The sequence below is a fragment of the Eptatretus burgeri genome, chromosome 3 (genome assembly GCF_056783735.1).
Source record: "Eptatretus burgeri isolate ZD-2024b chromosome 3, Ebu_testis_v1, whole genome shotgun sequence".
Classification (NCBI taxonomy): domain Eukaryota; kingdom Metazoa; phylum Chordata; class Myxini; order Myxiniformes; family Myxinidae; genus Eptatretus; species Eptatretus burgeri.
Genome location: NC_140963.1, coordinates 16,737,526 through 16,749,912, shown reverse-complemented (window position 1 = coordinate 16,749,912; position 12,387 = coordinate 16,737,526). Strand labels below are relative to the sequence as shown.

At 42.3% G+C, this 12,387-nt stretch overlaps 1 protein-coding gene across 2 annotated transcripts in view; it reads left to right on the top strand.

Annotated features, from left to right (window-relative positions):
• LOC147029453 (1-phosphatidylinositol 4,5-bisphosphate phosphodiesterase delta-4-like) overlaps positions 1-12,387 on the top strand; it is a 79,561-nt gene that overhangs the window by 65,206 nt on the left and 1,968 nt on the right. For both annotated transcript variants that reach the window (XM_085872508.1, XM_085872507.1), the window contains exons 8-13: positions 170-313; positions 2,548-2,697; positions 3,148-3,289; positions 7,100-7,216; positions 7,339-7,511; positions 9,259-9,394. In XM_085872508.1, coding sequence (XP_085728634.1) covers positions 170-313; positions 2,548-2,697; positions 3,148-3,289; positions 7,100-7,216; positions 7,339-7,511; positions 9,259-9,394 — 862 coding nt within the window. The remainder of the gene's footprint in view (positions 1-169; positions 314-2,547; positions 2,698-3,147; positions 3,290-7,099; positions 7,217-7,338; positions 7,512-9,258; positions 9,395-12,387) is intronic.

Here is a 12,387-nt window from a genome sequence, read left to right as displayed (position 1 = left end):
CCACATACCATCGAGATTACTTCTAATTACAAGCAACGTACAGTCTGTACTCTGACCATCAGTTTGCATTCTGTCCCGGTCACGAAGAGAATGTAAACCGTTCATGCGGAGGTAGTGTGTAATTTCTCTTCCTGTGTTAGTGGTGAATGCTCTTGTGCTTGATTTCCAGAAATGTGACTACCCGGTGATCCTATCCATTGAGAATCACTGTGGGATGCAACAACAGAAGGTCATGGCGACTCAAATACGCAAAATTCTGGGAGATAAACTTCTTATTCCTCCTGAGAAGATTACTTGCCTCCCTTCACCAAAAGTGAGTGACGGCGTTTGACTTGATAAAGTGCTTCACCAATAAATGTGATTTATAATACGTGCATTTGTTTTGGTATCGTTTCTGATTATGCAAGTGATCTTTACGGTTGCAGGCATCACTCTTTCGTTGATATCACCCAGACAATTATAGCCTCGATGTATTCTGTTGCCTATCAATTCATTTTTGCTCTTGATTGCCAATTCGGCAAGTACCCGTGTGAGTAAATTCTTGAAGGTCAAAGGGAATTGAGTGCGGTAGATTTAAATTTGAGCCGAGTCAAATCTGCTCCATTATCGATCGGAGGCGACCATTTGATTTGTCATAACTTCCATATTTCTCATGACAAATTAAAGTATGTTTTTAAGTCGTTTCCAATTTTATGACAACAGGTTAATTTTAAACATGGCTACAGTGAGTAGCAGATGGTGAAAGGTCATGGTCCTGATGATAGAGCAGAAGATTACAGGTGGACAAATCAAGATGATTGGTAAAGTCGAAAGCTGTGAATGGACAAAGTGTCTGAAACTGGTCTGGTGGTTGAGAGGGTGTGTAGCATTGGGATTCTCATGTATGTACTGCATGTGAATGTCTGCAACTATAGAAGAACCCAAGTAGGGTTTGAAACGGTGAAGGGCTTACCTTGTGTAGCTTTTCATGATTGCTTTATGCAGCTTTCATTGACTGGAAGAGCATGGGAGTTAATTTATTTGATAATCCTAGCCACCTGGGGTAAATGATTCGGTGAGAGCTGATTGGTTATTCCCTCCAATTATGACTGAGACGCAAAGTTCCTGACGACATTGTATACTATTGCCCAGCACACTGACGGGGCATGAAGACCTCGAGAAGCAAAGTTAACGTTCTTAGCAATGAGGATGCCGAGGACGACGGCGATGGGAAAAATCGGAGAGTGCTTTGCGCTATGAGACTGGTGGGGAGGGGGTCAGCGGGGAGTGGGTGCTATTGGGGAAAAACCTTTAGCTCCATAAGGATGGAGCTTGCCCTTCAGACCATAGTTTGCTGCTCTGGTCTTTCTTCCATTTTTGCCTTTAAACCCTCATTCACACTGCTCTTCCATGAGCCTCCACCTTTCATAAAATACTGGCACATTACCCGCAGGGTGATTTAATCACCCCCCCCCCTTACACTGACACACACACACACACACACACACACACACACACACACACACACACACACACACACACACACACACACACACACACACACATACACACACACACATAGACACACCTGTGACCAATCCCATTTTTACTGTGAGTAAACTTGCACATGCAATTCTGACAACTCCTCCAACCCTGCCCCCACCCCCGATATAGAAAGTCTTCTCTCTCAAAGTCTCAACCCCCCCTCCCACCTCTGTCCCATCTTTGCTTCCCCCCCCCCATTCCCAACCCTAAGTCATCCCCCTTCCCCTCCAAACCCTGAGTCATCAAACCTCTCCCCACCCCTCCCCCACACCACAAATCCTCAACCCCCCTCTCTCGTCCAAATCTGTCCCATCTTCACTCTTCTTCCCCCTTCCCTCCTCATCACCCTCCTTCCACTAATACAAGCAAATAGGCATTCCCAACAGCAGAATATTTAACGCTTTCCGCTCTCCTATCATGCTATCACCGACTTCACAGAAACCCATCAGTCGCCTGTCCAACTCACAATTTTAAAAGAAAATAGGTAGAGAAAATAGCAAGGACGTGCATAACCTCCAAAGTAAAAGTACTGCATTCGAGAATGCCACATAGTTATTTGGGTGGTGTATAAGCAACAGAACGCTGCCTCGATTGCTGAGGCCGTTCTTCACAAGACCCATGACACCTATCGGCTCAAAATCCTTTAAACTGTCACATTTGTCATTTTACACTGAAGGGAAAACTTATAGGGATGGCATTGTGAATGTGACAGCTTCGAAGATGTCTGACTTCGCATCGGAGTAAGCACCAAAACGGTGGCCAGAGTAGAGAAATTGCGGGTAAAGTCAGGTAAGTTGCACAACCAATGGGTGGAACTCGGAAGGACGGACGCACGCATGCACGGCTCCTTTTGTAGTCTGGATACAAGGATGAAAAAACGAAATTTTAACTGTTGTATAGCTCAACATTTTATCTTTTGCTAAGACTAGTCTTCATCTGTTTCGTCTTAAAATTATTAAACAGTACATCATGTTGCATCATCATTTTAGCAATTTTCTAAAAGTTACACTTTCTTCTTCACAGGAGGCAAAAGGCAAGTTTTTACTGAAAGTAAAAAAGACCAAAACTAATCTCCCGACTGAAAGCAGTGTGGGTGATGCTGTGACTGATAGCAATGATGATGATGATGATGATGACGATGAACCACCAAGTGATACGAAGTTGCCAAAGAAGGTGAAATACTCAGCCATGCTTGATTCTGATTTGTTTTCATTTTTTCTTTTTATTAATCCTTATTATATTTCTCGTACCAAACACATATTTGTTTTTTTTTCAACAAAGTGTGGACTAATTTGCATGACAGCATCTCTCTGGTTACTGTGCTTGGGTTGGTTGAAATAGGTTGAAATATTGAAAGCTATTGAAAGAAAGGAATTTCTATTGAAATAATAGGTTGAAAGCGTCCATAAAAGATAATGGAAGATATTAATGAATGAATAGGTTGCGATGCCGATTGATTTTTGTGATTTGAATACTGGACAAATGTACAAATACCGTGGGAGTACAAATGGTTGCATCTCAAGATGAAATAAGGCAACTTGTTTTTACATTGAACAAGGTGTTTGTTTGTTTGTTTTTTGAATCCTGATGTTGTCTGCACATATTGTTTTGGACACGAAATAGAGAACGGCGCCAGAACTGCTGGAAATTGCATACCTGAAGAGCGTGAAGTTTGAGAGCTTCAAACATTCTAAAGACTGTCAGAAGCCAGAAGAGATGATCTCGTATTCTGAATCCAAAGTGAAACATCTTGCTGGGGAGAGTGGTAAAATAATCGTTCCCAATTGTCTTTTGAATTGTTTCTTAAAAGGTAAATTTAATTTCTGAAAAAAAAGGATTAAGGACTAATTAACAGTTGCATATTTGTCGCAAATTAAGTCCTATTTAACTATATAATTATAAGATCATAAAGGCTTAGCTAAAGCTTTATGATGTGAAAAAATATATATTTGCAAACACGATTTTTAGGTTATTTCTCCAAAATGAGCTCATGGAGTGGGTCTGGCTGGCCGTCCGTACGCGTGGCCGGCCGTCCGTTAACATTTGACTAAAAAATCTCATCTTCACAAACTACCTGACCGATTATGGATCAAATTTGGGATGATGCATTAAGAGAGCAAGATCTCATGGGGTTGTGCTCCCCATCCAGATCCTCCCATCCATCGGGTGTGAAAAGGGGGTTTGCCCCAAATATTGGTATGTCATTCATAAATCTTCTCAGAAACCGATGACCGGATCCAGGCCAAACTGGCTATGCGGCATCGTGACAATGCCCTAACCATTGTGCTTCTCGTGGCTGTATCTCCCCTGGAAAGGGGGCCACCGCCTCCCTCCCCTAATCCCTCGTATTCACTAAAACATATTTTCCTCACAAACTCCATGAGCGATATGGAACAAATTTGGTGCGACACATCAGAACAGTGAGGTCTCATGGGATTGTGCTCCCCTATAAGAGGCTGAAAAGGGGGATTTTGCCTCAAATTCAGGTACTTTATTCAACAAGCTTAAATGAGCTAAGATCCTCATCCTCTTAATGATGACGTCATAAAAACGAATATGACGTCATTGTGATGTATCAGGTTTGCGATAAATTATCTGTGCTAATGCCCGGCTTGATTCCCGCAAACAAAATTCAAACAGCTTGCCTAGTTTCAGAGATAATGGTATAGGCGATTTCCATTAGCGGCGATATTATGACGTCAACTTTTTTCTCTGAAGAATTTCCAAAATCGGAGATGGTTACTGCCTGCGCGTGGGCTTTCTGCATATACATGGTAAGTTTCACGAAGATCTGATGAAAACTCTGGGTTGTGAAACAAAAAAATGTCAAAAAATAGGAATGACGTCATAAAAATTGATATGACGTCATAGTGATGTACCATATGTGCGGTAATTCATCTCTGCTAATGCCCTGTTCGATTCGATATAATCAGACCCGGATTGATTCCCGCAAACAAAATTCAAAAAGCTTGCCTAGTTTCGGAGATCATTTTTTAGGCGATTTCCATTAGTGGAGATGCTTTGACATCATAACTTTTTTTTCTAGGAGGAATTTTCAAAATCGGAGATGGTTACTGTCTGCGCAGGGAATTTTTACATATATATGCCAAGTTTCAGGAAGTTTCGATGAAAACTGTAGGCTGTGAAACAAAAAAGTCCACAAGAACAACGTCAGTAAGACTTAGAGATCCTCCATGAGGATCTAAAAATCTTTTCAGAAACCGGCAACCAGATGTCCACCAAACTCTTCATCAAACATAAGGACCAGAGGCCATTAACTTAAGTTGTGCTCGCCATGAAAATACCACTTCAGGAACAGGGGTACGGCCCCTTCGCCCTAATCCCTCATTTTCACCCCGCCCCGCATTGAGGAAACAGCCGTCAGTTCCCCATGGAGGCTAAAAGAAAAATGAGCAGCAAAGAGAGCGGGACGCATGAAGCTTCATGTGAGCAGGCAATGTAAACGATCTTCCCTCAGTCAATGTTTGGGGCTGACAGGATGGCTTAGACTCTTAGAGGTATGCACACTCGCCTCTAAACTGTCTTGCCTGGACTTGAATCCCAACACAGCTATATAAACTGTCATCCTGGCAGGGTGACTCATCAATATGTCTGCTGTCTCTCAAATGGATGGTAAACTGGGTGTCCTGTCTGCCAGCATTCGTTGGTGGACATTAAAGATCCCATGTTGTCCTTTGTGAAGAGTAGTTGAGCTATTGCTGGCACCCTGAGCAAATTTCGAGTTCCTGTGCTAACCAGCAGAGGGCATTGCATCAGTGGCACAGCCACAGCCACAGCCACAGCCACAGCCACAGCCACAGCCAATGATGCTGTCCTGCAGCCTTGTGCTGCATATGAATGAAATATAAGTAAATGTTTTTGTCACTTCCACAGCCCCACCTTTGATTGGCCTGAATGCCCGATGGTGGGTGAACTCCCCACAAAAACATACTGCAAAATGTCTCAATGGTAAAGTGGTAAGAGGGGTCCTTGTATGTAAGCAAGGAACCTTGCAGTACGGAACACATTTAATGATGGAAGATGCAGCCACATGCCAGACATCTATCACCACTTCTGCCTGGAAGTGATGAAAATATCAAGGGTCTGCTCCGACGAAGGGTGAACACCCGAAACTTTGGCATTCCTTGCTTCGGTTAGCGTACCTCTACCAACGCTCTTGATTTCATCCTTAATGTGACATAGCTTCGTCGAGCGAAGGAAAGAAGGGGTTAAGTAAGGGTATGGCATGTCTTTACCATAGGCCACCTCATAATATAGCCCTACCTGGTGTACTCAACATAATCTACAGTATACCATTTTCCATCATTCTTTACATTATCTTGCCAATTATTCAATTACTTACCGTAACTTTCCAAGTGGGACACACATTATTTTCACTTTCAGTGATTAATTTATTTATGCGACTTTTACAATCTTTATTTTATTTCAATTTAACTGCACACATGAACAGCGCAGAACACAAAACACCTTCTTGTTACCTCCAAGAACCTCCAGTGTTGCAGTTCTGGGACATGTTAAATAAGGAAATGAATATCAGGTTAGAGGGGAAGGAGATCAGGCAGGGAAATAGGTTTGAGTATCGAGGAGGAACAGTGACCGGGGATGGAAAGGTCCGAGGCAGAGGTGTGAAGGAGGATTCAGGTGGAGGAAGGTGGAGGGAGTAATGGCAGATGGGAAGGTTCTGATGTCATGTGTAAGGCTGGCCTACCTTTACGGTCTGGAGACGGTGGCACTGACAGAGAGGCAACAATAGAGGCTGCAGGTTTGTGAGAACGACTGGGTCAGGAAGGGTTGCGGGAGTGAAGAAGGTCGACATAAGGAGGATGGATGAACTGAGGGAGGATATTGGTGTGCAGATGAGTTTGATGGGGAGATTGTTGAAATGCTGGAGGAGATGAGCTGGACACTTGGTGCGGACGGGGGAAGAGAGAATGGCAAAGAGAGTGGGTAGGTTGAGAGAGCAAGGTAGGAAGAAAGGAGGTAGACCGTGGGTGAGATGAGAAGATTGAGTGAGAAGGGATATCTGCAAGGTCGGGGTGGTTGGAGAGTGGAGGGAGATTGCTGAGGAGTATTGTGGTCAAGGCAAGGCAGAAGCTAGGTGCCATCGGATGTCACCCCTTATAAAGGGAAGAGGAGGAAAAGAAGAAGTTGTGTATAAGAATGATTCAATAGCACTAAACATCTGGAATCTTTTTCTAACCATCTTTACCATCGTTATTATTTTATTTGAATTGAACTATAGGTTTGAATATGGTGTGGGGTAATGTGTTCTATGAACTGTCTCGTTGTGATAGGCCTTGATGTCACGGTGTTAATTCATCACGGTATTTTGCCAAGTCCTGTTTTTGGATGTCCTGTCGATGCCTATTTCCTCTGTGATGTGTGTTGCTCAACACGTGTTGCATCATTTTGATCCCATGATCTCGTGATGTTCCCAGTTACGACATCGTTATCTTGTATCGCAATTTTCATTTCGAAGCAAAATATCAAAGCGCTTATTTTCAACCGTTCTGATTCACTGCTCCTATTTTCCTTTTTGAAATTTTTTTTGCAGATGTTGATTTTGTGCAGCACAATGCTGCACACTTGAGTCGTACCTATCCTTCTGGTGGGCGAGTCTTATCAAGCAACTACAATCCACAAGGGATGTGGAATGTGGGTTGCCAGATTGGTAGGTGACGCCTCACTGACTTTGTGCTATAATATGATGATGTCATATTCATTCGAGGACAACAAAGTTTAAGTGACTTGATAACATTTGCTGTGTCATGACTTCTCCTCATGTCACCGCAGTGGCCTTAAACCTGCAGACGGTTGGTGAAGAGATGGAGTTGTACCAAGGACGATTCAGACAGAATGGAGGCTGTGGATTCGTACTCAAGCCAGAATTCTTGAGAAACCCTTCAAGCACATTTTCGCCAAATGATCCTCAAACCAAATCCTCCCCAGTCAAACTCACATTGAAAGTAAATGTACCCCCACACTACAGTTTCTATTGATTATGGGATGTTTTGGATAGGGACTGACTTCTGGTTGGTGGGAGCTGATATGTAGGGGTGAACATTGGACTGGTATCCAATAGGTTCTGCATTCCCAACTGATGGAATGAGGGTGGTTCCAGGATTTAAGAAAGGGGAGGTGGTGAGCAGTGTGGAGGGGGAGTGGAGTGCACTCATTGTGTACGTGTGTAGCGGCTCGCTCCATAGGTAAAGTAAGGGACTTGCAACTTCTCCCGATAGCATTGGGTTGGCTAGCAAGTTGCAACGCTCTGATTGATTTGTGTGCAACTGTCAATCTGTAGAACGTTTGTACTGCATCCGCCTGTGATATATTCATTGGTGTGCAGCACAGAAATACTGAATGAATATAACTGCCATTGTCACGCGTAACATCCATTGATGATATTGTGCGAGTGGACAGTGTCCTTCAAAATGTTACTGTGATGAAACCCACAATGATACTATAATTCACTAGTCTTGGTCAATGTATCTCTGTCTTGGTATTCAAATTGTCTTTCATAGCAATGACACGTTGCAGACAATATAGGGGTATAAATGAACTTGAACATCGACTGGTTCAGCAGCACAAGTAACTCAGTTAAACAGTATTTGGATTTTTAAAAACTTTTTTGTTTTAATTTTGAAATCCTGGTTTATCCTGAAATCAAAAGGGGGCTTTGAACTGAACGGGAAGGGTCATCAGACCCATTGAACTCCACCTGGAACCATTCCAGCTGAAGACTGCAGTGTCAAGAATTTTTATTTTACGTTTAAATTTTTCAAACGCTGTGCAATATTAGATAGGTTTACCGACCTCATTATAAATTTAATCTTTACAATGGAGATTGTTGGAAAAATTCACCGCAGTTTCCTTTCCCACATTCAGTTTCCTTTCCCACATTCCTAGACTGCATCTTAGGTTAAATACACCTCATTACGTGCGACATCACAAACTCATTGCTGCCAAACCATGTGCCCTACGACATCACAGGTGGAGAACTTTTTGTTCCTGTTCAGCCGTTTCGGAGAAGATTTTTGAAGGTTTTTATGTAAAAAAACAAAACAAAATGGATTCCGACCACGTGTCCGATGATGTCATCGTCTCCCCTCCCCCCCCCCCCCCATTCAATTTAGCCTGAGATGACCTTCAAAAATTTTCATACTGATTGGATAAAGTGTTGCACATATGCAATTATGATGTCATAATTGAGCTGTTAGGGAAGCCAGCTATGACATCATCAAAATATGAAACTTATTTCCCATGGCAACCACTTGGCATGTGCCAAGTTTCAATTTTTTTTTCCGTTAAGTGATTTCTGAGTTACAGAGATCCAAAGTTTTTTTTTTTTTAATCTTTTTTCCAACATGGCTGCCACACCACGTGACATATGACGTCATAATTATCATTAAAACATTCCACATGAGTAGTCGCATCGATGATGTAAATTTTGTGTCAATTGGATAAGTGGTTGCAGATAAAATTAGCACAGAAGTACGGTCTCAACGTGTGTGTGTGTGTGTGTGTGTGTGTGTGTGTGTGTGTGTGTGTGTGTGTGTGTGTGTGTGTGTGTGTGTGTGTGTGTGTGTGTGTGTGTGTGTGTGTGTGTGTGTGTGTGTGTGTGTGTGTGTGTTGGCCATAATTTTGGGATTTATTTGCATATTGGGATCCATTTGCAGTGCTGTGATAATGTGTTTTCTTTGTGGGTTTTGTCAGGTTATCAGTGGCTCCAAGCTCCCCAAGGTTGAGGGAGGTCGGAGAGGGTCCATTGTCGATCCATGTGTGTCAATTGAAATTCATGGTGTACCTGGAGATAACAGAAAAGTGCAGACACAACCAAAGGAAAACAACGGTGGGTGATACACAACCTCTCAAGGACCAGCCAGGGATTCTCCACCACATATTGTGCGAGGCCATTCATACATGAATGTGTTTTTCTACCAAATTTGTCATCTATAATAATAAATGTCAGTGTCGGTCAGTGTGTGTGTGTGTGTCCTCGATAACTCCAAAACCATGAAACCTCACAGTCTGAAACTTTGCATGCATATTAAGGGAACGCCAAAGGAGTACAGGAATCAAAATTGGGTGTTTGGGTTAATTAAAAAAAAAACCCTTTTGAAGATAATTAACGCCATTATTTAATAATCCTTTATCGAGGCTCATCCTTAGTCACCTCACTGTCCCTCGCTGGGATCTTAATTAATCACCTTTTTTATTTGGCCTGCTCAACAACGCCTTGACTTGGAACAGGCCGCAAAGTTTTCTTCATGATGAAGTTTTTTTTTTCACTTTCCACACTCGTATCATCAAATGCCTGATCAACAAACTTATGGATCGCTGGATACATTGCAGTTGTTATAAATTCCCGGAGATGACAGCATTTGTGGCTTTATTTTGTTTACGCATATGCCATCCATCCATCCATCCATCCATTGGGACCATACTCTGTGCAGAGCGTTGGTGCTGCTTCAGCAGTCTCCTTGGCTAATGGGCACAATCCTGGAGGGGTGGCCACTCCGACACAGGACACCAGCAAGCTGGCACTCATTTTTGCTGACCTCGGAAAGATGACGGGCAGTCAATCCCACCTGGTATTAATTAAACAGCCAAGCAGGATAAATTATCACGGGGCTGCGCATGGGTCCGCCATTGTGCATGTGGTTATCTTTCACAGTGGTGATCTTCACAGGCAGTGGTGTGCGTGGTGCTGGCCCTGATCTGTGTCATGGATTGGAGGAAAGGATTGGATATAAATATTAGATGCAGAAATGGGTTGAAAAGAACATGCCTCCTGCGTCCTGTACAACATTGGCGTTTAGTGTTTGATTCTCCTATCGCCCTTGATGCCGTATTCTCGCAGCGGAGCTGTCGTGTAGGTTATGCATCTTCTGGCCTCCGTGAGAACACATTCGTATCATGGAAGATGTTGCTTTGGTTTTCAGAAGCGGCCTTCTGGGTGCGGTGCGTGCTTGGATTTATTCCAGGAATAAGAGGAAAAGAGTTGGAATAAAGATAGAGATATAATCAGACTTAACTATGAGATCCACAAAACGCACTTCGTCCCGTTTGATGAGGGAAAGGTCTAACTGCATGTATATTAATGAAATAACTGTCTGGGGCCAACTGTATGATGGATGCAATTGCCTTGGAGGCATGCAGTTTCCAGAACCGCAACAATATATATATATATATATATATATATATATATGTATATATATATATATATATATATATATATATATATATATATATATATATATATATATATATATATATCTTCTTCTTCGTCTTCTTCTTCTTCTTCTTCTTCTTTCGGCTGCTCCCGTTTGGGGTCGCCACAGCGGTTCATCCATATGATCCGCATAGTGATTTGGCACATGTTTTACGCCGGATGCCCTTCCTGACGCAACCCTGGTCGCCTCTTACAACACAGGGATATGGTACACCTATTTCAACCGGGGTATACACCGGCCCAGTATACTGGTATTCATTTCGCCGACCTCAGAAGGATGACAGGCTGAGTCAACCCCCTGGTGTATTAATTCAGTGGCCCAACGGGGCTTGAACTCAGGACCTTTTGGATCCTAAGCTGCTGCCCTAACCACTGCGCCAACTCCAGGCTCATATATATATATATATATATATATATATATATATATATATATATATATATATATATATATATATATATATATATATATATATATATATATATATATATATATATATATATATATATATATATATATATATATATATATATATATATATATATATATATATATATATATATATATGCATGTGCGTGCAATCGGCACCCTCTGGCTGAAATGGAGAGAAACCAGAGGGTGCTAATTGCATTTAAACGATGGCTGGTTATCATTGGTTAGATATTTATGTGGTGTGCCATCCTAATGGGGATAACGAAACCAGAATTCAGTAGAGCATGCCGTTGAAGTCAAGGGGACTCACTCCTATGAAGGGGCCCAATCATATGACCATGCGTTCTGTCCCTTCGGGGTGAAGGATGTGTGTGTTTGATTGACCATGTGCTTCAGCCTTTGGGCTGAGGAGCATGTTTATGCCAACAGGACAGTCATGTTCAACTGTGTGCTTTGGCCAAGGGGCCAAGGTACACGTCTCAAGCTTTTTTAATGTTCTGATTTTTTTTTTTTAACCTTTTAAAAATATATATAAAATGGTGCCTTCATGATGAGGGCAAATGTATTCAGATAGGTGGCACAATTTTATGTTTAACCAATGATGACCTTAAACCTCTGTCTTTAGACATGAGCGGCCAGGCTGAGGCCTCCGGATGTGGGTCTTAACCAAAATCGAATCACCTTGTTCTTGTCACCTACCCAACTCACGTACCATGTTTCGTCCGAATCCGTCAATAACTTTTTGAGATATCCTGCTCACGGCCAGACAGTCATTGGTTAAAACATGACCTCCGTCCACCTTCAGCAGTGGAGGTAGCAACTGAGAGCACAGAGTTCCGAAGGATACAACGTTATGCTCATCCACTGATATTCCCACCCTTGCTTGCATTCCACCAATTTGACTCAGCTTTCCTTCCGAAGTAATTCTGCAAGTCCAATTTTTAACTTTCGGGAATGGAAAAAAAATCCTGATGGATCCTCTTCGGATACTTGTCATTCAGTTTGCAGAAATCCAAAGAGCATCGTTTAATCGTGATTATTGACGTGCCTTTTATTTGCCCGAAAACGTGGCATACCGTTTTCTTCGGCGACTTTATGTGCGCCTTTGGTAGTTTCACAGCACGTCCAAGTTGTGAATTGTTGTAGAGAATAGAAAACTGCTTTTATGTCGTTATTTTGG